At 50.6% G+C, this 24,127-nt stretch overlaps 1 protein-coding gene across 2 annotated transcripts in view; it reads left to right on the top strand.

Moving 5' to 3' along the window:
• SUMF1 (sulfatase modifying factor 1) overlaps positions 1–23,709 on the top strand; it is a 36,809-nt gene extending 13,100 nt beyond the window's left edge. The window contains exons 4-8 of one of the 2 annotated variants that reach the window (XM_037522055.2): positions 1,633–1,755; positions 2,370–2,484; positions 3,467–3,580; positions 15,738–15,797; positions 22,644–23,709. In XM_037522055.2, coding sequence (XP_037377952.1) covers positions 1,633–1,755; positions 2,370–2,484; positions 3,467–3,580; positions 15,738–15,797; positions 22,644–22,754 — 523 coding nt within the window. In that variant the 3' untranslated portion in view covers positions 22,755–23,709. Of the gene's footprint in view, positions 1–1,632; positions 1,756–2,369; positions 2,485–3,466; positions 3,581–5,825; positions 6,378–15,737; positions 15,798–22,643 lie in introns of those variants that run through there. The other variant, XM_054694769.1, reaches the window with a different exon arrangement.
• The last annotated feature ends 418 nt before the right edge of the window (positions 23,710–24,127 follow it).

Genomic DNA, 24,127 nt, shown 5'->3' with positions numbered 1-24,127 from the left:
CCGACAGGGCTCCTTCCGGCTAGACTCTGCGCTGCTGAAAGGGAGCTCAGGGGCCATCTTCGCTGTGAAATGGGGAGAACCATGAACCTGAATTGATTTTGGAGGAAATAAAACTGCAGAAAATGAGGCAGGTGAAGAGCCAGACACTGGGCCGACTCGCGGAAGGCACAGGGCACCGGGCCTGTCTCCACCAGCCGGGCGTTACCCCCTGCAGGTTCCCCCTCCCCGCTCAGGCCTCTGATGGGGCTCAAGCCGGGCTTGGTCTGCGGTCCGGCCCGGGCGCGCGTGTGGTTCTCAGCGAGGAGGAGCACTAGGGAGTGAGCGGCGTGTCCTGCCCAGTGGCCGTGGAGGCGCCGGCTGCAGGCCTGGACCCGAGTCCCCTCCAGGCCTGGGCTGACACACTTTGCAGCCACATGGCCGGAAAGCCCACCGAGCGGCAAGGCGGTCAGCGCATCCCCAGGGCCAGGATACAATTATCTCCTGCAGAAATAGCGCGTGCGAGCCCCGGGGACAGAGGGCCTGGGTCAGCACTCAGAGCCTGCACCCCCAGGCCGCCCGCTCTCCTGACCTAGATCTGCGGACAGAGCCTGTTCCCGACACCATTACCTGTTCCTGGCCTCGTTGTCAGGGAGCAGGGAGGCTGGCGTTCAGGCTTCAGCCCCTGGACAGATGTCGGGAGACTTTGAAAGTGAGACTTGGCAGACCTTTGGGGGAGCTGGCTGGCGCCGTCCAAAGTTACTAGGTTCTTGGGGCCTCCGGTTGACCAGCTCCCAGTTACTGTCTCCTTCGTAGAAGAAAACAGAGGAAAAAGCTGAGGAAGGAAGGGGAACCCAGAGGGGCCGCGTTTCATCCCCTGAGTCCCTCCTGCTGAGGCATGCCCATCCCTCGTCGGTGAGGAACACGGGCACAGTAGGCTCCCGTAACGGGCAGCGAGGGGGAATGGTGCACGGCCTTCCCCTGGAGACCTGGCAGAGGGGGGCTGGCCTGGGAGCGTCCACTGAAAAGCGTCGGGGATATCCATGCTCTCAGGTGCTGGTGGGCCTCGTGGCCCTTATTCTCAGACCCCCCTTGGCCTCTCCTGCCCCCATGTCTCAGAAGAAGCGGGGATTGACCTGGACTCCCTGGGGGGGGGGGCGTTGGCTCCTCTGCAGTAGCGAGAGCCCCAGGCTGTGTGTTCTGGGAACAGCCGAGAGACGGTTGGGTGAGGGAAGGGCAGCTGCCGAACGGGGGGAGGAGGTGGGGCTGAGCTGTGGGGGCGCCTGGATGGCAGCGCAGGCCCAGCATGTCCTAGCCGGGGGTGGTGCCGCTGTGCGCAGTTGGTGGGGTCCCAGCGGGCTCCTCTGTGGAGAGCTCCAAGGAGCTGGCAGCGGGGAGCCGCTGAACACTAGCCTCACTGGCTGCTCTCCTTCCTTAAAGGGAGGATGGAGGGGGTGCAGCTCCACCTCCGCTGTACCCAGTGAGGCCCCGGGGGGTCCTGGCACACCCACAAGTGAGGAAATGTTTTGCATCTAGTTCCAAGAGTGGTTATAACCCATCGGGGAACCTGGGGTGGCAGGACATGGCGGTGCTTGGTGGAGGCCGGTGCTGCTTCCTCTCCATGACCCTCTCCCCTGCTCGCCCTCCACCCCGCAGGCCTGACCATCCGGTTCTCCATGTCTCCTGGAACGACGCCGTGGCCTACTGTGCCTGGGCCGGCAAGCGGTTGCCCACAGAAGCCGAGTGGGAGTACAGCTGTCGGGGAGGCCTACAGAACAGGTACTGGGGGAGGGGGGCCATCGTGCCCAAGGCCACGCTCGCCTTGCCCTAAACCCATGTACTCCCTTGGTTAGAGTGGACGTAAACTCACTCTGCCAGGGCCCTGCTCAGCCTCACTTGAGGGGTCCCCAGCTCACCCAGCGCCCCCAGAGCCACATATCTGGCCAAAGGGGCTCCCTGCTGTCCCACAGCACCCCAGAATGAAGCTCCCATGTTACATAGTCCTCCTTCGAGCCCCCTGCAGCCTGTCTCGCTTCCAGCATATTCTGTTTCCTGAGTCATTGCTCTGCTTTTGGAGCCAAGAGACGGAAGACCCAGGCCTGGGCCACATCTGGGAAAGGCTCCTTGAAATAGTGAAGGCTTTTATGGTGCTGTTGGAAGTCCGGTCTGGCGTCTGCGCCCAGCCCGCCCCCGGCCGCTTCTGGTTAAGCCATTTATCTCAGGCCCTGCCGGCTCAGGAGGGACCCAGCTGTTTGTCACCTTGACATGAGCTGGTTTTGCAGAAGCTAAAAGAAAGGCAGCTCCCTCCAGAAGGGCAGACTCTGTGGGCTTCCCTGCGGCTCCTGGGACTCTTGGCCTGGAGCCTGCACCCCCTGATGCTTCTCCCCTGACAGGCTCTTCCCCTGGGGCAACAAGCTGCAGCCTGGCGGCCGGCACTACGCCAACATCTGGCAGGGCGAGTTTCCTGTGACCAACACTGGCGAGGACGGCTTCCCAGGCACTGCGCCTGTGAGTACCAGGCTTCGCCCGGGCCACCCGGCGAGCCCAGGGGCCGTGGAGATAGGCAGTGGGTGAAGGACACCGCTGCTGCCCCCTCCTGCCCTGCCCACCACCCTCGGGCCCGTGCCAACAACTGAGCAAGGGGTTTGTAAAAAGATTTAAAAAGCCCAAGGATGATTTTCTTTTCTTTCAAGAAGTTTGTCTTTATGTTTCAGAATTTCCATTAAAAAATGTTGGGAAAATTGGAAGTCATTAAAGAGCTGGACTGTTTTGCATTTACTGTTTGGTTCCAGCTATTTCTCTCGCCCCCCTCCGCTCCTCGCTGTTCATAATCGCTTCATACCTTGGGTCCCTGTCTGTAACAGTGACCGGTGGCAACTGTCTCACCTGCTTTGAAAGGTGATATAATTGCTTATGAAAAACCTGGACAGGTTGCCTCATATTTCTAGACCTCAGAGACTGCACGCCCTCTGTTCCATGGTACTTCTAGGCCCCAGAGGCCGCACACCCTCTATTCCACAGGCCTGATGGTACCTTCACCTGGTCCCTTCACAGACACGTCCCTTAAGGGTTTTGAGGCACAACCATGAGGGGGTGAGTGGAAGGGTTTGTCAGGTGGACAGGGCTGGCGTGGGGTCTCTCGGCGCTGGATGACTGAGTGGCAGGCAGGGTCAGCACGGTGAGACTACGGGGTCTGCTGTGCTGCTGTTAGGCTTTGGAAGGCCTAAAGATCAGCTGGCCCCTGCCCCACCACATCAGCCCCCTAGGAACCATTTTTCCGGGTTCTGCACCAGGAACTCCTTTTGAGGTGTCTGAACACCCCTCGAGAGTTAAAGCCAGCTGTGCTCGTCCCTGTCTGGCACTGGCTGCTGTAGGTGGATGAGCAGAAAGGGAGCAGCATCCCTGCGGCGGCCGTGGCGGGCTCCCCTCTGCTTAGAGGCTCTCTGAACACGGCGGGTGTGTGACGGCATCTCCCCGTTTCTCATGTCAGGTGGACGCCTTTCCCCCCAACGGGTACGGCTTGTACAACATCGTGGGCAACGCCTGGGAGTGGACTTCCGACTGGTGGACGGTGCACCACTCTGTGGAAGACACGCTGAACCCCGTAAGTGTCCTGCGAGGTGGCGCCCTCCTCTGGGTGTGGGCGGGCTTCCCGGGCTTCCGGGTGGACTTAGCCGTTCAGAAATTCATCTTGGGATTTCTCCGGCGGGTATTAAGTACGCCTATTATTTCTGCCTTTATTAATGCTTTGGGTCATATGTCTGTGAGCATTGTGTGTGCTGCTGGCCTGGGATCGTGATATTATGTGAGGGGATCTTCCTGTGACTCTAGAAATGCTATTCAGCCTCAAAAACGCCATCAGAGTGAGATGTATAAATAATTGTACGAAGTTCAGTAATGTATGATTAATAACCCATAAGACTAATGGCTAGCAAGGCAGTGTTTTAGTGTGTTAGTCGTTGCCTAGGTTTCAGCTGGTTGAAATTTTTCTTTGGGAGCATTATATTTGGAAAAGATGAGAAAGGATACTTTCTGGGTGAACGCTGTGTCGGAAATTGAGTCATTTAGTGATTATTTCCAGAACTCTGCACTGTGCATTCATTGCCCTTCCTGCCTTGGGACTCTAAGACACCCCACTTAAAATGGTCTACGTTGAACCTGTTGTGAAGGCAGCTAGAGTACTACTCCATCTCTAAGATCAAGCTCTCTTAGCAGAATGTACAGAAATTGTGACACTACATGGGCGTGTATGTGGAAAGTACTTCCTTTAAAAGAGCATCTCTGAATATTTTTTGTTGTGAGAACAGATTGGGAGAAAAATATGATGTAAAATTCCTATCTCCAGCGCGAAGTAGACATTCATAAGTCAGATCCAAGAATGTATATTTATACCAAAACTGACTAGACTGGGAACTTAATATGCTTAATTTTTAAGCCTTTTGCATTTCTATGTGCAAACAATGAACTAGAAGAAAAAGAAATTAAGAAGACAGTCCTGTTCACAATCGCCTCAAAAAGAATTCAATGTCAAGGATTAAATTTAACAAAGGAAATGAAAGACCTATATACTACGGAAACTGTAAACACTGTTAGATGTGACAGAACAAGAGACAAACAATTGGAAATATATTCCATGTTCAGGGATGAGGAGAATTAATGTGGTCAAGAGGATGAATATGCCAAAAACAATAGACAGATTCAATGCAATCCCTCTTAAAATTCCAATGATATTTTTTAATGAAACACAATCACAGCAACAAAAGCCACTAAAACTTATACAGAATCACAAAAGACCCCAAGTACTCGAACCAAAAATATTAAAGATGGAGGCATCATATTATCTGACTTCAAACTACATGCCAAAGTGACTGTCATTGGAACAGTGTGGTGTCAGAATGAAAATAGACACATGATCAGTTGATCAGAATTGAGAACCGAGAAATAAACGCTCACGTTGTTACTTACTCTGCGGCAAAGGAACCGTGGCAATGCAGTGGAGACAGGAAAATCCCTGTGACACACGGTGTTGGCAAGTCAAACAGCCACATACAGAAAAATAAAACTGGTCCTTACTCTCTCACTCCATATATAGAAATAAATTAAAAATATGTAGTTTATAAGTTCAACACAGTGTAACTTTTGTGTGAAATGTAGAGAAACCAAACAAAGGTCAAACAAAGGCAAACTGTAAAACCAACCCTTGAAAACTGACCGTAGATCTGAGACGTCCAGCAAGGGACAGGAGATGGGGCTGGGGGGTGGGGGGATCAGAAGGCAGGGAGAGCACAGTACTGTGGTGGGGGTGTATGGGTGCTTTGGTGGTGGGGGAGCTGCAATGACCACACCGCAGGGGAGAAACCTTACGTTGTCAAAATATTAACAAAGATGTAAAACAATAATATGTCATTAATAACAAGAAAAAAAGAAAGACCAGGGTATAAGACCCAAAACCATAAAATACATAGAAGTTTAAAACACAGGGGATAACTTCTGTAATATCAGTGTTAGAGGTATCTTTGAGGGTTCTAGCCCCAAAGACAAGGGAAATGAAAATTAAAAAAAAAAAAAAAAGACTTGGGATTACATTAAATTAAAACAAAAACTTCTGCATAGCAAAAGAATAATGTGAGCAGAAAGAGCAGCTCCGGAATGGGAGAAATAGGTACACATCACGCCTCCGATCAGGGGCTGCTATCCAAGCTACTCAAGGATTCATGAAACTCAACAACAAAGACACACAACCCAGTTAACACACGGGCAGATCCGAGTAGCAACTTGCCCAGTGAGGACATACAGATGCCAAAAACACGTGAAAAAGTGTTCATCATCACCACTATTTTTTTTTTTAGGGAAATGCGAGTCGAAACCACAGTGAGGTATCATCTCACACCTGTAAGGATGACTGATACCGAAAACACTGGTGACAGTGTTTCAGGTGGGGTGCTGTGTGGAGAAGAAGGAGCCCTTGTGCGCTGTTGGTGGGAATGTAAATTGGTATGACCATCTTGCAAAACAGTAAGGCACTTCCTCAAATAAGGACCCACGTGACCCAGCAGTGCAGTGCACGTCCAGATACCTGTCCAGAGAATATGAAGCCATTAGCTGAATGAGTCATATGCCCTACACTGTTTGTTGTGGTGGTGTTATAGCTACGATGAGGAAACAACCTATGTGCCTGCTGATAGATGGATGGATAAAGAGGATATGGTATCGATACACAATGGAATATTATTCAGCTATAAAAAAGGTGACATTTTGCTATTTGAAGCAAAATGGAAGGAACATAAGGGGATTATGCAAAGCAAAATAAGTCAGAGAGACAAATAATGGGTGGTTTTACTTCCATGTGCCATGTAGGACGCAAAGGAGAACAGGCAGAACAAGAATAAATTCCAGGAGGTTATCAGAGGGAAGGAGGTGGGGGATAGGATTAAGGGTGGGGGAGGCCTAATGGGTGAAAAAAATTCTAAAAGGGAAATAAAATAGAATTAAAAATAGGGGGAAATTAAATAAATGCTTAATAAATGTTAACTCTTACTAGCGCAAAAAAAAAATTAGCCTTTTGAAAGGCACACAGAGTAATAATAAAGAAAATGAATTGTTGCTCTCTTCTCAGGAAGGGGTTAAACAGCTCAGAGTAATTGAAGAAATTGTCAGACTCTGTGCCTCAAGCCATTTTTCAGAATGTGGGGATAAATTTGTTTGATACGCTTGATTTTCCTTCCCAGAATAACACGTGGGCTGCTCATGAATAATCTAGAGACACAGATCTGCTTTCTTGGAGCCGATGAAACGGCTGACTTCTTCAGAAACTGTCACCCCCTCTCATTTCCCTCGTCCTCTCTGGCAGGCCTGGGGGACACAGCAAGCGCAGACCATCTCCCCCAAATGAGAATAACTTGGTGAAATTCCTGGTGGGCTTGTGGTTGGGAGACCCCGTTCTCTACTGGCAAGATGTGACTTGGCGTTCACTACCAGAATCAGAAACACGGTCCCCCACCCCATAAAAGCATCTGTGTGTTTGGAAGGGGGTGCTCAGGCTTCAGAATTCTGGCAAGTTGTGAATGTATCCATCTTACCATCTGTGGAGCTGAGTGCTTATTAGCTTTCAGTTTTAGAATGGCTCGTGTTTCTTCTAAAGCATTACTGAAAAATTTGCTATTTTTCTTGTTTTCTTCAATCTCAGGCTCGGTCTTAGATGTTGTCCTTGCTTCCTCGCTGGGTGACTTGTTCCCATTTTAGGTTTCTCTTTGTCACAGTGGCCTCATTTGCGTCCTGATTTGACTGAGATAAAATTCCACAGTTTTGAGAGTCAAACCTCAACTCCCTAGAAAACTCATGTTCTGTCGTTGGGACCTTTGTGACTTCCCCGCATTCCCAGCGCCACCGCCCGCAGCGGCTCACTGTCTCCTCTCTTCCGGGCTGCTCCTCGGCCTCCCTCCGGGCCCTGCCTGCCTCTGTCTGTGCTGTTGCAACTGGACCACCTTGATGGTGAACAAAGCTAATGTGTCGCTTCTCTTTAAAATCCCTCGATGGCTGCTTCTTATCTGCAGAGTAGAGTACAAACTCTCGAACCTCCAAAGGGTGAAATAATTGTACCTGCTGCCCTCCCTCCAACCACAACTGTTTAAACTTCTTACAAACATTTAATTACAAAATGTTGCAGTTTCACAAAACACTGGGGACAGTGTAACCGATACTGTAGACACGCGGCTTTGTTCAGATATGAATGGTTTATTGTATGTACTGTATTCTTTTAACTAAAGGGGGGAAAACCAACCTGTGTTTCCGGTCAGCACTTGGTAGTCAGTGTCTTCATCTGTGGCTGGTCCACGACAGTGCTGTCTCGGGCGGTGTCAGCGTCGGCACTGTCACAGCCCGCATCTGTTTGCTCTGGCAGCTGGCTGCGCGGCGGCCTGCTTCTGTTGTCTGTCATCGTTCTTGTTTTTACTGGTGTTTGAGTCACCAGACCAGGCTGTGGTCTTCCCTCCTCGCTGGGCTTTGAACCCTGTGTTTGAGTCCTGTGGTGGTTCTCACCTGGTCCGGTTAAAACTCCTGTTTCTCCTAGAGGTCTTAACTGATCTGCCTTCCTTCCCCATGGACGTTGTCCCTCCAGCACCTGGCAAAGAACCCGGTCCGTGATAATCGACCTTTCAATAGAGCTGGTTCCAGATGCATAGAGCTGGGGGAGTGGAGCGCTGTTCATACTCCTGGGGGTTCAAAAGCACAGGCTAGTGGGACGTGGACACTCTCAGGGAAAGTTTTGAACCAGAGTTTGTGTTGATTAGTAAACATTTCAACCCAGGCACTGCCCTCTTCAGTGTGATGCTTTTCTGTTCACACCAAGATGGAGTCACGGAGGCAGATCTCCCTAAAGCGTCTTTGGAAGATGGGAAAACCATCATTTGCCAAGGCCATCCGGGGAGTATCTTTTTCTTACTCTGTGACTTGCGGGCTTTTGGGTTAATCATTAGCATCCATTTTATCAGAAACTGGTTTATGGCAGCAGCAGGTGGTGGGGGCAGCCTGTGTGCTCTGTACACACAGTCCTGAGGGGGCTGAGGTCTCTGGCCTCGCATGGTGAAGTTGGTCTGTCTCAGCGGGTGGGAGGCTAGGGAGCAGCTTCAGAGGACACTGCCCCTCCTGCGCAGACATCCTGTCCAGAGCATGGCCATTGCTGTTGCTGTTCTGTAACCACATCATTTTTTTAGAGGTGCTTTGTGTTTGTTCCCTTTTTCAGTTCCCTAACCCTGAGACTCATATTCATCTGTGGCCACATGTGGCCTTTCAGTAAAAAAAGGCACAGGGCTCGCGTGGCACCCTCGTTCCTCACCCAGGCGCCCTGCTGACCGGCTCAGCGTGGGGGCATGGGCCGAACTGGCTCTCCTCTAACTTGGGGTGCAGCTGCTCTTAGACAGGTGCTTGCCTGAGGGAGTAGCTCCAGTCCTGGAACTAGCCAGAGTAACTGGGCTCGTAGCTCTGCTGCGTGAGGTAAAGGCTACCTCTACACTTGGACTATGTGTTGAGTTTCTTTCCTACCAACTGGGATGCATGGTAACTAGCTCACCAAATGTCGTAAAAGTAAATTTGATAGTGAATACACACATGCCTCATACTGTTGTTTAAAATGCTGCTCTGGCCCTCTTAATTGGGATATCGCGGCCCCTGGAGAGCAGGGTTAGTGAGGAATGGAGGCCTTTGGAAGTCCAGGGGAGAGAGACACGGGTAAGCAGTGAGCTGGGACAGCACGGGACGCCCACTTCCTCCTGGCACGCGGCTCGGTCTTCCTGCGTGTGCTTCATGACTCTCCGAAGTCCACTAGAGTCAGTTTTCCAAAAAGTATTAGTCCTCTGAACGCGTCCCTGCTGCTTGCCAAGTGCTGGTAGCCAGACATTCTGTTTGGATTGTGTCGCCCTGGAATTTGATGGCACAGTTAGATGGTCTGACTCCGGCCATTTTGGGAAATGTGTTCTGTTTCACGAGGTGCTTCGACATGGTGTAGAATGGACCAGGGAGCCATAAACCCTCCTCACCGGCCTGCCATGGTGCAGAGTTTGCACTCAGCTTGATTTGAAGCACACGCCTCTGAGCCCTCACCTGTCACACGCAGCACAGCATGTCACACGTGCACGCCCCCACCAGCCCTCTGACTAGAGGTTACCCTGGGCAGTGTGCTGGCAGCTGCTCAACTTGCTGTCCTGCTTGGACACTTCTTTGCCATTTGGAGAGTGGACGTGGGACTTAAGTTCCTCGTATCCTTCCTCCAGACTCCACACCTGCTTCTCTTCCCAACACCCTACCCCGTGTGAGCCCGCATAGAACAGGAAGGGTGGCTTCCCACTCAGCCTGCCTCCTGGCACCCACCTGCCTGATGCTGGGACTACCCGTCTCTGCCTGGCCAAAAACGGCAAAAGTTGCTCCATTTTCCTAGTTGGACTGCCACCCCTCCCGCTGCTTGCGTACCCACGGGCTAGTCAGCCAGCGTCCCTGCGTCCCCAGGGCATGCTTGACAGAGAAGGGACCTGGTGTGCAGAGTCACAGGCCGGGGGGAGGTGGGGGGGGGATGTGAGTGAAGGTGACTTAAACTCAGTAAGAAATTAATATGTTTGCAGAGTGTTCTTAGTGTCAAGGGGAAGGCAGGATGACAGAAACACGAGCTGTACAGGACTGCGTTTAGGAGAAGAATTTTACTGGGCTTCCCCCCCGGGGAAGGTGGAAATCTTCCCAGAGGAAGAGCTGATGCTTGGCCTTTGCCACTTTCCTTTGCGGTTCTGGAGCAAGGCTGATGAGCCACCAAAATGGAAGTATCGAGAAACAAATCAGCTTGAGCGCCTGTGGCCCAGGTATCTAGATCCCGTAACCACATTCCCCAACACGTCGAATTGCCTTCCGTGCCTCACGTTCCGGCGGTTGACTCTCTGGGCAGCTGGAGCGGGCGCCCAGGCGTGTCCTGCTGACCATCTGCAGGCGGGGAAGCAGCAGGCCTGAAAGGCGGAGGGGCCACCGCAGCCTGTGCCCCTGCTGGAAACTGCCTGGGGGTGGGCGCTCACCTCTGGGCAGCTGGTGTCCTCAGATGTTCTGGCCGCTTGGAGGCTCCCACGTCCGGATACTGCCCCTGGGTGGTGGCGAGATGCAGAACACGCCTCCTCCACCTTGTGCATGGCGTCTGCGCTGCCGTGGGCTGCCTGTGCCTTTCCCCGCCTCCACGGCCTGCCTTCCATGTCTCCCTGGGTGTAGTGCGATTGTCTTCTTTCTGTGAGGGTTGGAAAGCAAGCCACGTTACTGAGGAGAGACACAGAACAGTGAGGTCGCCTTTTTCCTTTTACCAGGTTGACTAGGAACTTGCTTCCCCTGTGTCCCTGGGGCACTTGTGTAATGGACGGTGTGTGTGCGCGGCCATCTCTGTGAGTGTGCAGCTTTGATCTCTCCAAAACTCTGGGCACCCCCACAGTGCGACCCCCTGGCATCACGGGGTTCACCGATGCTGGGTGTCTGAGCATCACGTGACGCACACACAGGGTTAGTTCTGTGTGAGGAGGACATGGCACGACAGGCCACGTTTTCGGGTTGGGCCCATCTTCCTCGCCCAGCTACCTGCTCATCGCACGGCCCAGGCCACGGCGCTGAAACCCACCGGCTTCCTGGTCTGGTTGTGAAGCAACTGTGGTCCCCTGAGGACAGCGACTGCAGCGCGGGAAGCACTTGATGTAGCTCAGTCACGACTGCCGTGTTTCATGTGAGAGGGAATGTAGATGAAAGCAGCAGCCGGCTGTGACAAGGTGTCTCGCTCTGAAATCTAGTTCTGGGGATACTTGCTTTTGAGGCTGGGGGAAGGGGTGAGCCCCGCCGTGGCTGTAGCCCACGTGCCCTTCTCTCCGTGCACCATGGCCGCTTTGTTCTGCTCGCCCTGAGTGGTCGCGCTGCAGCCCGAGCCACAGAGCCCACGGCGCCGGGCACGCAGCACTTGTACTTTCACAATGTCCAAGATAAAATCGCGGATGCCTTCGAGTGTTCTTGAAAATCACGGTCAACTGAAAATGCCATTTGGGACCAGCTAATTGCTTTGCTCGCCTCACTTGCTAATGAGCTGTCACTAGGAACAAGAAGAAGTGATTTTAAGAGAATGTGATAAACGAAACCTGGAGGAGGCCCAAACTGTCTCTTTTCCTTACTTAAGTAGAGCTGACATCTGACCGCGGGCAGGACCGCACAGGCCCACCCTGTTGTTCTGAGGCGTGCGGCCAGCTTAGTCGTTGTCTACCCTAGCTAGCCTTTTCACGGTAGTTCCGCTCATGCATCCCTCTCCCTCCTCCCTGGATTATTTGAAGCACTTCATATTTCATTTAAAATACCATAGGTTTTTTTTTGTTTGTTTTATTTTCATTTATAAAAGAGCTTTATTGTAGTATAATTGGCAGATGATAAATCGCACATCTCTGAAATGGTCAAATACACGCACACACATGCACACACACACGCATGCACACATGCACACCCATGAAAACCACCACCACCAAGGCAGGAAGCAGATCCATGACCCTAAGTTTCTTGTGCCCCTCGGAGTCCCTCCTCCCTGCCCCCTCCCCCTCCCACACCTAAGCAGTTACTGATCCACTTTCTGTCACAGCAGATTAGTTTGTGGTTTCCAGACTTTTAAATAACTGGAATCATACAGTGTGATTATTCTACTCTGGCTTCTCTCACAGCGCGTGGTCTCCAACTTCTTCTGCAGGTATTATTGTGCTTCTCCTCCGTACCTGTTTGCAGGCTATTGTAATCCAGGTGATTTGGACCTGGGTGGTTACCATGGAGATGAAGAACCACAGTTAGAGATCTGCTTTGGAGGTAGAGCTGGCCAGCCTGGAGGGTGGGGCTGAGGCAGAGAATCCTGGGAAGTCCTGAGACTCGAGACATGGGGACTTGAGGGAACAGCGTGACCGTCCGCGTTCTGTCTTCCACCTGGTGTCCAGGGCCTCTGTAAGCTGTGACTGTCATTGTTCAGCCTTAAGCAGTATTTATTTATTTTATTTATTCATTTTAATTTTTTTTAAGATTTATTTATTTATTCATACAAGCACTGGGTACAGTCAGAAACGCGGGAGGGTGAGAGAATTCACCAGAGCCAGAGCGGGGAGCAGAACAGGCAGACTGATGAAATACACTGCTGAGAGGAGCAGCGGGCGGCAGGAGAGATCTGCGCGCCATGTGGGACCCTCACTGGCGGCCGGGGATCGAACCGAGGCTGCAGAGGCTGTGGGCAACTTCGCAGCCCAGCGTTCAACGCTGCGCCACCAGGGGAGGCCCCTTAAGCAGTATTTAATCTGCAGGTGGAAAGAATATTTAAAACACTTAAAAATAACCACAGGATTCCCAGGTCTTCTCAGAAATGTTACTAAATAAAGGCCGGCCGTCTGGTCACGTTGAAAATGGGGGATTCCCACTCACCAAGGTGCTGTATCCTGGCCTGGGAGGGGAGACAAGGTGCCCAGTAGGGCCCACTTCAGTTGTTGATGGTGAGGTCCTGCTGCTTCTGTGGGCGCGGGTCTGGCCTGGCCCCTCCTGCTCAGCCTGAGGCTGGCGACAGCTTCTGCACGCCCAGCCTGGCCTGCGATCCCACGGCAAGGCCAGTTCAACCATGGTTGAACTTTTGAAAACGAGAAACAAAGAAAAATCTTGAAAGCGGCCAGAGAAAAAGGACAGCTGCTCTGTGAGGGAAAAAAACCAGTGAGTGCAGACCACCGGGTTCCTCACCAAGGCCCCGAGACAGACCAGAGCAACGGGCGATGGTTGTTGAGTGTAGAAAGAAAAGAACCGTTAGGTCCAGAATCCTCCACCGGTGCCGTGTCTGTCGGGAATAAGAGGACGTAAAGACATCTCCAAATGGAGGCAAATGAAGAGAATGTGTCAGCAGACCCTAGCGGCTAAAGGAAGCTCACCGAGGAGAAAGGCGAGGGCTGCAGAAGGGCCCTGAAGGCAGAGGCAAGAAGCAGCACGGGAGGGTCCTGCTCACAGAAAGGTCTCGACATCACTTGCCTCCCTCTCTGGAGCTTTCTAAAGTTGGTTTGATGGTTGGAGCAGAAATTATATCATTGTGTGATGTATTTCTAAGTGTGCTTCAAGGAAATATTTGATACATTTATATTATAGGCTAAACTGAACTGGTAAAATACCGAGATGGTTTCCATCATTTTAGCTTCTATGTATTCTATTTATATCAGAGTAGTGTCATTGCTGTGTGTGTTTGATGGAGAGCTGGGGCCTAGGAAGCAAGAGCTAGCAAAGCTGAGAGGAGAAGCAGACCAACTCCCAGCTGTGGGCGGAGGCTTGAACCCCTTTTTCTTGCCTCCTGATATGGTACAATCAGAGCCAGCAAGGGTATGCAAGGACTCGGCAATACCGTCCCCTGCCACCGTCACAATGATATTTCTAGAGCATTCTACCGTAGACGATTCCTCCTCAAGGGTCCTGGAACATCCACCAAGGTAGGCCATGTCCTGCACTGTCAGGAAAACCTCAACGAATTTTTAAAAATTGAGCGCATCCAAAGCCTGTTCTCCAGTCACAGTGGAATCGAACAAGAAACCAGTAACAAAAAACAGGAAGTCCTCCAAATCCTTGGAAACTGAACAGCATGCGTCCTGGGTCACAGGGACGTCTCCAGCGAGGTCAACCAAAGCAGAACTGAATGAGAAGGAGGTGCTGTGTGTCCGCGAGGAGCTGGCCGCTGGCTTCTTCCAGGAGGAGGGAGCCTCCTTCGCGCCTGTGGTCGACACCACTCTGACCGCCGGGCCCCTGACACGGCGTGTGAAGAAAGTCAGAATCAAGGCTTGATCCGGGGTCATGTTTCAGTGGCGATGGCATTGTCACAGAAGTGCCTTGCATCTCTCTAACATGCATCATGATCATTCGAGAGTGTGGGCTGTCAGGTGGCGAGTCCCCCGGGGAGAGCTGTGCGGCTGCCCTTGGCTTTCATGCTCACACTTCCCGGTTACAATCAGCCACAGTGGATGGGTGTGACATGGCACTTAGGGCCACGCAGGCAGCTGACGGTGTCCAGAAGGAAGCAGGTTGCGTGCTGGAGTGTTCTGCCCGGTTTGCTGCCGTGGAGGCTCTATCCTGGAACTGAAGCCGGAGGGGGCGCATTTGATCTGTGGCACTTCTATCCAGAGCCCTCTTGGAAGCCACAGTCTTCCCCATGACTGGCTGTTTGAGGCCCCAGTGTTCCTTCCTCCGCCTCCGGGGTTCCCTCCATGTCTGGTCCCCTGCCGGAGCAACAGTGGGCTCCAGAGCCGGGCTGCCTGGGCATGACTCAGTACAGTGCTGCCTGGCTTAATAGCCACAGGGTGAGCCCTACCTGGTTCTTGCAGACTATGTAAATCTCTTTTTAAAAGACAAACTCAGTGCTGTTCCTGGCAGCTGTAGGACTCTGCATTTGTAGGATCTCATCAGAAGTGCGTACTCAGAAAGGACTAAAAAAGAAGATGCCACCCCCCTCTTCCCTTCCCCGAAGAAGGTGATTTTGCCTGAAACAGTCTTTCTTTTCTTTGGCTGCTAACCTGGTCCCACCTCCTTTCTCCTATAAAAACCTACCTCTGTGCCAGTCCCTCGGGGTGCTTTTCTACTTGGAATAAATGTTTAATAAAGCCAATTAGCCTCCTTTAAAAAAAGGATCAAAAAGGTTAAAAAGTTTATTATGAGTAAATTATACCTCAGTGAATCTGAGCTAAACATTTAAAATATACACAAATAGGAAAAATAAATATAAAAGGTGAAAGTCTTCATTTCTCAATAAACCTAACTTAAAAATTTAAAAAAGTAAATGAGAAGCAACTTCTTTTATTCCTGCATTTAGTCACCAGCGGGTCCCTTCCATGTCGCACAGTGGGTGTGTAAAAAACACACTTCAAAGGGCTTGCTGTCCAGTCAAGCGAGCCAGTTACAGCGCGGGTAAATCTGCGCTCCGCTCGAGAAGGGGGCCAGAGCTGCTTCCAAGCTGCTGGTCAGTCATCCAGGCAAGAAATGTTGCAGGGGCGTAAGGCGGGATGGCTCACGTGCTGGCGAAGGTTCTGCCCTGGTGGGAATTGAGCTGCATGCCAGGGATGGGTCAGGTTTGGAGAGGTGTGCCCTGGGGGTGCATGGTGCACAGCCATGTGGGGAGGTCACACAGGGTGAGAGAAACGGTGGAGCCACCGGGGACTCTGTTTTGCCATGTGGGGCAGTTGTCGTGTCAGGACTGATGAGCTCCTTCTCTTCTTCTGCAGAAAGGACCCCCTTCTGGGAAAGACCGGGTGAAGAAAGGTGGATCCTACATGTGCCATAAGGTAAGCTGAGTCACTGAACTGGCGTCGTTCTGCAACGTCAGACCTGTTGTGCATTGGGGACAGCAGCCCCCATGTGTCCCGTCCACTTTGGCCAGAATATACCTGTCCCCACTGCAACCAGAAAGAAGCTAAGAGGGTATCTTGACATTTGGGTACAGGCGTGGAGCAAAGCAGCACAGGAAGCAGAGGTTGGCAGGGACCTGCCGTCAGCCAGCTTCCGTCCGTGGAATCTTGTCTATTTCCAGACGTTTGTTGTGCTGAGTGCAAGGGTGGGCTGTAGGCAGCTCACAGCCTGCTCATTTGAAGCACACCCTCTGTGTGTGAGGCTCCAGTCCGTTCTGGGGTTGCCTGCTAAGATGAAAGTGGGGGTTGCGAAGGGGGGGTGGTTTGTGGTGTGCTGAGGGGCTCACCCCACGTGGAGCAGCAGGGTGTGTGCTGTGTGCAACAGCCCCAGAGAGGGGTTCTGCCTCCGGGCTGTGACGTCAGTGTCACTGCTGGCTGGTGGGGCCAGTTGGGTAGACTCGGTGTTCATGAGTCACCTTTTAGGAATTTGGAAATTAAATACCACCTCTTTCTCTTCTCCCCGCAAATCATATATTTTTAGTGTTTTAGCACTTCAAGTTCTGTCTTCTATCCCTTTGCAAAGATGGCATTTTGCAGATTGTTATTGCAAGAATCTTCCCATAGTAATTCACTCAATCCAGGCAGTCGGAGACTTAAAACAACCTGTTATGACTCTAAATTAAGTTACTAATTTGATAATGGAAGCATTATCAGATTTTGCCCTAAAGTAGTGGTCCTCAAACTTTATTGCATATTAGAAACATCTGGTATCTATAGAAAATACTGATACCAAAAGAAAGATAATATTGATGCCTGACTCCCCACTTGCTTTCTTCTAATTTGATTTTTCTAGCCTGTGACTTTTGCATCAGGTTTTTAAAGTGGATCCACAGGCCAGGAGAGGTCTCTGTATGCATGTATGTGAGTTTGCAGTGGGTATATCTCCTGCATTTCTCACATTTTTTGATCCAGGTGGGAGTTCATTGAATTTACTTTATGCTTTGCATTTAATTTCTAACAAGATATGGATAAATTTATTTTTAAAATTCTAATTTTAATTTAATTTATTTTATTTTTAAAGATTTATTTATGCATACAAGAACTGGGGTAGAGTCTAGAGATGTGGGGGTTGAGAGGATTCACCAGAGACAGAGTGGGGAGCAGAACAGGTGGATGTACTGAAATCCACTGCTGAGGGGAGCAGCGGTCGAATCAGGAGAGGTCTGCTGTGCCCTGTGGGTTTCTCTCTGGCTGGGGATCGACTTCGTGCTGCAGAGGCTGCGGATTGCTTCATCGTGCTGAGACTTAACCCCTTGCACCACCAGAGAGGCCATTAATTTTAAATTTAAAGCATTGCCCCAGATCTTTTCAGGACATGTAAATATACATCAGTCCTCAGTCAGTTTGTTTCTCTGATTTAAACTGTCACTACAAGTGTCTCTGAATGCTCTTATTATGGAACTGGGCTTCCATGAAGCACAACTGAATTTCTTAAGATACAACCGTTTCTCAAACCCTAATTGTCAGCTCTTATGTCTCTACCATGTGACACTTTTATTAACTGGGAATCTACTTATTCTGTAAGAATTGAAGACCAGAAGATTTTTTTCCTTAAAAATAAATGGGGAAAATAAAAGTTGTAAAAACATTTTAAGCACAAATACTGACCATGTTAACGCCATGCATATGATTAGGGCTCCTTTTACTTTTTTTTTTGATTGTTCTTAATTTGTATTTTCACAAGTTTCCCAGCTTATCCATTGATAATATTTATTATTTTTTCCCTTCTCCATTACATTAGCTAGAATCTCTACTACGGTATTGAATAGGACTGGTAGAACAGACTTTCTTACCTCATTTTTATCTTAAGGATTAATATTCAATTTTTCAAATTTAGGTGTGATATTAGCAATTTGTTTTCATCTGTGCCCTACATCAGCTTGAGAAAGTTTTTTCTATTTTATTTTGAGAGTTTGTATCAGCAGTGGATATGGATTTTGCTGGATGCTTTTTTTTGTATCTGTTGAGATATTTATATGGTTTTTATTTTTCAATATTAATGTGATAGATTTCAGTGATTAATTTTCAAATGTGAAACCATCTTTAAATTCCTGGAATATACCCTACTTAGCTATGATGTATATTCCTCTTATATAATTTGCATTTGATTTGCTAAAATGTTAAACATTAGTTTTTGTTTCTGCACCTATAATCATGATGGGTATTACTCTGTTTTTGTCTGATTTTGTAATCCTACTTCATAGATTGAATTGGAAAATATTCCCTCATTCTGATTTTTCTGAAAGAGTTCATGTAGAATTAGTGTTATTTTTTCCTTAAATGTTAGATAAAATTCCCCCAGACAAACCTTTGTGCCTAGAGTTATAACCTTAAATATATATAGTTAATAGCTATAGGTGTTCTGTTTTTTCTTGATTAAATTCTGGCAATTTGTGTCCTTTGAGGAATTGGTCCATTTCATCTCAATCTATGAATTAATCTCTGTCTTTTCACAGACTGTTTAGACCATTTACATTTAATGTGATTATTGATATGGTTGAGTTTTAATTTACCATCTTGATGTTTGGTTTTTTTTTTGGTCTCATTTGTTTGCATCCCTTTTCTCTTTTGTTGGTCTTTTGAGTCAAATATTTTTTTAATTCCTCTACTTTTTCCTCTTTGGTTTACAAGGTATAACTTTAAAAATAATTTTTAATGGTTAATTTAGAGTTTATATTACATATCTTTATTTTAATCAGATTGTTTGCCCCATTCTTCCCTTTGAGTATGGATCCAACTAATGAATTCCTACCAAGATAGGCAGAATTGGGCCTCCCTGGTGGCGCAAGGGGTTAAGATGCAACCTTTGAAGCTGTCCACAGCCACAGGCGCACGAGTTCGATCCCCAGCCAGGGAGCTACCCACATGGCATGGCAGACCTCTCTGGTCTCCCTGCTGCTCCCCTCAGCAGTATATTTTAGTAAGTCTGCCTGTTCTGTTCCCCACTCTGTCTCTGGTGACTCCTTTCACCCCCATACCTCTGGCCTATATCCCAGTGCTTGTATGCATAAATAAATAAATTTAAAAAAAAAAGATAGGCAGAATTCTGGAAATCATACAGCACAAGTGAAAACCAGTAAAAAAAATAAAATCAATAAAAAGAATAATGCAATTTTATATTTTCTATTTGCCTTGCTTAGAAGGTGACTTTGACCATGCACCAGATCCAATTTTCATGACTACAGTGAACTCACATGATTATCAAATCTTTCTGCAAGTCCATCCAAAGTACAGCTTCTTTAAGGATATGAGGACACAGAAATTTAAGATGTGGGGTAGCCCGGCATTAGGTTAAGAGCAGGAATGGAGTTGAGCAGGTACCAATCCTGGACCCACCACTGGCGAACCCTGTGGCCGCGGGCACACCATTAGTGTCCCTCTGTCTCAGGTTTCTCCTTACATGTGCAATGTGGGGACAAGTGATAACCACCTCATAGGACTATTGAGGAAGGTTGAGTTAGTGCATGTGACGTCCTTAGGTTAATTCATATACTCAGTTGTTTTGTAAACAACTAATAGTTGTCAGACTAATTCTCATTGTTAGGTTAATCCTGGTATGAGATTAATCCTTTCAGCCCAACCCACAACATTGAGGAAATCCTCACCCACCTGCCACTTCACACCAAGATCGCTAGGAAAGGGTGTTGATGCAGTATCGTGCCAGCACAGAAGGGAAGTTGAGAGAACCAGGTTCTAGTGTGTGATCTTCTATAATGATTTTGTTCATAATGAGCTGCAGTTGCCTTAAAATTTCTCTTTATCCCCAAAAGTCTTCCTCTCATAAAAACCAGACAGCTGTCCCGCCTGACTTCAGAGTCCCAAGGCTGGTAGGTCATTCTCTTAAATGGATTATTCCCAAGTCCAGGATCACGTTCTTAGCACAGATAGTGAGATCAATTTCACACAGTAATTATCTATTTTAATGAAATAGGGCTAAAACAGGTCCTTCCCACTGCCTCTGTTCTTAATTAATAAAATGACCCATATTTCAGCCACTCAAAGCCACTCATTTTTGGTGCTAAAAGTAGAGTTTGGGAAAAAAAGAGCAATGGGGGACACTTGTAATCAGGCCATTTGCCTCTTCAATGGCGGGTCCCATCAGTCGCCCATTACTGGAATTGGAAATGAACTTGCTACTAAGCGTCTGCCGGGTGAATGAGCACATTTGAAACGGAGGGGCAAGGACCCTCACATTTTGGGTCGGGAGTCTCAGCAGTTACTGTGGTGAGACTTGCTTTTTAGGGTCTAATCCTTCATAGCTTTTCGGTCATGGAGGATTTCGGGGCCTCCTGTGGCCCGGTGGAGGACCGGCTCTTCTCGGCACCGATCATGAGCATTTTCATTATACAACAAAGCATTTCCCTGCACCAAAGGTAGAAAGCAAATAAGGAACATAAAGGTGAAAGTAGAAATCATCCTTCTTCCCAGAGAAAAGCGTTGGTGGCGCCCTGCCGGGGCCTTGCAGTACACCTCCTTTCCTGTGCCTGCCAGGTCTTCGCGTGGGACCGCGCGAGGCTCGTGCGTGTCACCCTGTGTTCCGCTCTCCTCTGGCAGCCTCTCAGCGCAGCACTGTGGCAGTGCAGCGTGTTAGGGCTGTTACCCGCTGCGTGACAACGTCTCATTTGGAGATAGCGCGTTCTGTAATTTGAGAGAGAAGTGACAGAGGCGACCGCCCCACAGCCCCTCCACCTGGGCCACCGCAGCTTTCCCGCGTGTGCAGCGGGTGACGTTCCCGTTCATGTGGCGAATGCAAGACCAGGGTCAGATCTGCGAGTGGCTGGTCTCTCACAGCCCACCCGGGGTCTGAGACCTTAGGAGAAGCCGCTAATGGTTTTGTCTTCGTGAGGAAGCGAGTTCCCCCACGAGGCAGGGTGCGTCTGTAGCTGGACGTCAGCCCAGCGTGGAGTCAGCTGCGCCCCCCACGGGATTAGCGCCTTGGCTTGTCCTGCAGAGATAAGATGAAGCTTTTGACAGTGTTCCCTGAAAGCCCTTTTTACCGACGCAGAAACAGACTTGGAAAGGCCGCTTCCCTCGCCCGGCCCTTCCCATGCCCCTCATGTCCTTATTTTCTCCACTTAACATAGATCTTTCCTCCTTTCTGAGTCCTGTGAACAAGGAATCACCCCGGTGAATTTTGGACTCTGCCCTGCGGGGAGCGTAAATCTGCACGGTGTCTGTGGCCGTCTCCAAGGCCGTCAAGCCCAGGCTCCTGCTGAGAAGGCCGCCTGTGGTGCGACTCCCTGTGGTGCGACTCCCGTGCCACCCACATTCCCCGCTGCTCAGGCCGGCTCGGGGCTCTCTCCCGACCCCGTGGGCAGCTCGGCTCATGTCTCACCTCCTGCTAGACACCTTCCCGGACCCTGCTGGGTGAGGGGCCGCCCACTCTCCAGGCCGGTCCTCTCCAGATTTGCCTCTCTTCCCGGCTGACCACTCCCAGGGCTGGTCTGGCGTTTATTGGCGCATTTGTTGTCCGACTCGCCTGCCTTGCAGAGTGTCAGCTCCTTGATAACCAGCGCCTGGTCTGTCCTGCTCTGCGTGGCGTCTGACTTGCCTCGAGTAGCTTCTAGCACGCTGCAGGTGCTCAGCTGCTGAGTGACGCCGTGCCCCGCGCGGGCCCCTTTCCTCCCCCGCTGCCCTTCCCTCCTCCCCAAGTCCTGTAAATAGGATACCAGTTCCACGGGAGCCCAGTGCTTCTCAAACTGTGGTCCCGGGGCCCCGGCAACAGTCCACATTTCCCGCAAGTGCACGTTCTCAGACTTAATGGCCAGAGTCTAGGCCGCGGGGCCAGAGTCTGAGGACTAGTGTGGGCTCAGCCCGGCCGTTCCTGGGAACGCTCGAGGCAGAGACGACTCCCTGCCCTGGTCACAGGGCTCTGCTCGAACTCTGTCTTTCCAGAGGATTCTGGCTTTCCACCGGAACACCCGCCCCTGGAATTAGTGGTGGCCTCACGACTTCCTAAGCCCACGTGCCGCTGCTGGACGTGCAGGAGTGGGTGCCCGAGGTCTTGGCCGCACAGGCCTGGCCTCCACTTGCTCTCTTTGGAGTGACTGCGGGCAGGCAGCTCCCAGCCCCCTCCCCTCCGTGTCTCTGGGCTTGACACCTAGTTTTCCTCATCATTAGATCTTAAATAATATCTAATCGTTGATCTTAATCGAGCTTTGTGGCTGGGTTTAATGTCAGAGACTAGTCTGGTTAGCAAAGCAGCATGTGCTTGTTGTGGAGCGTGACCCCCTGCGTAAGGGCAGCTGCCGTTGGCTACATTCTGAGCCGTCCAGTCTTTTCTCTGGCAGAGTCCTTGCTCCCTGAGATCAGGGTCCCACCTCACACATGGTTTCTGTTCTGACTATGTCAATAGTTAGTGTTCAAAAGAATTCCCTACTTCGTCAGCGGTTGCATACAGATGTGGTTTGTCATGGGATCCTACTCACTTCCTAGGGACGCAGTGTCCCTCATGTCACCACTGGTGGGTGCATTTTCCTGGTACAAGTGATGCCGACCCCGCCTCTCTGTGCTGTGTTTGTCACGGAGAAGACTTGGGGTAATGTGTGCTGAACACGGTACTTCCGAAGCACGCACCTGAGTGTGCAGTGGGGAGGGGTCGGAGCGAGCAGTGTCTAAGGAGGCACAGCTTGCTGGGCGGGTGCCAGGCGGGTGCTGGGCACCGTGGGTGTTGACCATGCACTGCCTGCCGCCCGTCGCGAGCCTCACCCTGTCTCTGCACAGTCCTACTGCTACAGGTACCGCTGCGCGGCTCGAAGCCAGAACACGCCCGACAGCTCTGCGTCCAACCTGGGATTCCGCTGCGCGGCCGACCGCCTGCCCAGTGCGGGCTAGACCCCGAGGAGCCTTCTGCGTCCAGGCCACGTGGCCTCCCTCACAGGCCGGACACCCTCGTGTGACATTCCCACCCGAGACGGGCTTCCTGCCCGCCAGGGCCGGGAGTCCTTCTGAGACCAAATGGCTGACCCAGTCAGCATGCGCGCTTTGCCGCCTGTGGCCTCTGGAGGCCTTCACCCTCTTTTACTTTAGAGGGGAAGGGTGTGGGGGACCCCTAGGCAGATTCTGCTGCCAGGGTTGGACCCCAGGGTCCCCCACTCTACCTTCCTGCACCTCCGTGACCTCCCCGTCTGGGCCGGGGGTGCACAGCACCATCTCTGGGTGCTCTCCCACTCAAATGCTATGAGTCTAACAGATTCTATTGTGATTTTATAGTGAGAATTTATGACAGATTATTTTTTAGCTATTTTTTTGCCATGTGTGAACCTGGGGTGATACTAATCATGTAAACTAAGAGTCCTCGTAGCTGTTATTTTCGGGAAAGTCTTTACATTCCTGCTGCACTTTGTTTTTTTAAGGAAATCAGTGTCTTGTAGCCGACCGGCATCCCACGTGGCCACAGACGGCGCCCTGAGCTTTAGGACCGGACACGCAGGAGTGTCTGTGGCTGATCTGCTGTGCTTTATCCCTGAGCATAAGTGCCTTTGGTTCAAAGGGGCAGTGGCCCTGTGTCCTGGTCCCTCTTCCCAAAGCCTTCCGTGAATGTGAAACGTGTCTAAATGGAGAAGCCGTTTAATTCTGGATGTAGGAGAGCAGGAGCGTGCCCTGGAGCGAGCCCTCCAGAGTGCCCAGTGTGTTGTGATGGGGGCTGCTGGCTGTGGGTGTCCGGCGCTTGGAATCATGCACTATGTCAAATAAACCGCTGTCAGGCCTCGCTCTCGCTGCTTTGTTTCTGTTCACCTCCACTGTGTTTTCTTTAAAAAAAAAAAAAAATTAAGATGCTGTGGTATGCGTGTGTCTCACTTTGCTAGAAACTTCCATGTACATTCGCTAGTTGAAAACTTTGATCTGTTGAAAGGTTTTTTATTCCAAAGGGCCAGGCTCTTCAGCCAGGATGCTGCGCGCGACCACCTTCGCACGTCTCTGTGGGTGAGGCCCGTGCAGGGCCCCGGGAGGTGGTCCTGTGGGCCTGGCAGCTGCCTCACCTCTTGGGAAGCCCCTTGTTTTAGAGGTGGCTTTCGCCCTTCGGGGTCCCCAGCCTTGAGCAGATGATTTGAACGATGTGGTTCCTCCTCATGTTGGCTGACGAGCAAGTGCGTCGAACGAGATGGGCGAGTGTGCCAGCCGGCAGAGCCTCCGACGGAAGCCATCGGCCTTGAGCAGCGCCCTGTCCTTGGGATACAGCCACACTCATGAATGCGTCACTTTGT

The sequence above is a fragment of the Talpa occidentalis genome, unplaced genomic scaffold (assembly GCF_014898055.3).
Source record: "Talpa occidentalis isolate TD23 unplaced genomic scaffold, MPIMG_talOcc4v2.1 talOcc4.10, whole genome shotgun sequence".
NCBI classification, from domain to species: domain Eukaryota; kingdom Metazoa; phylum Chordata; class Mammalia; order Eulipotyphla; family Talpidae; genus Talpa; species Talpa occidentalis.
This window is presented reverse-complemented; position numbering and strand designations above follow the sequence as displayed.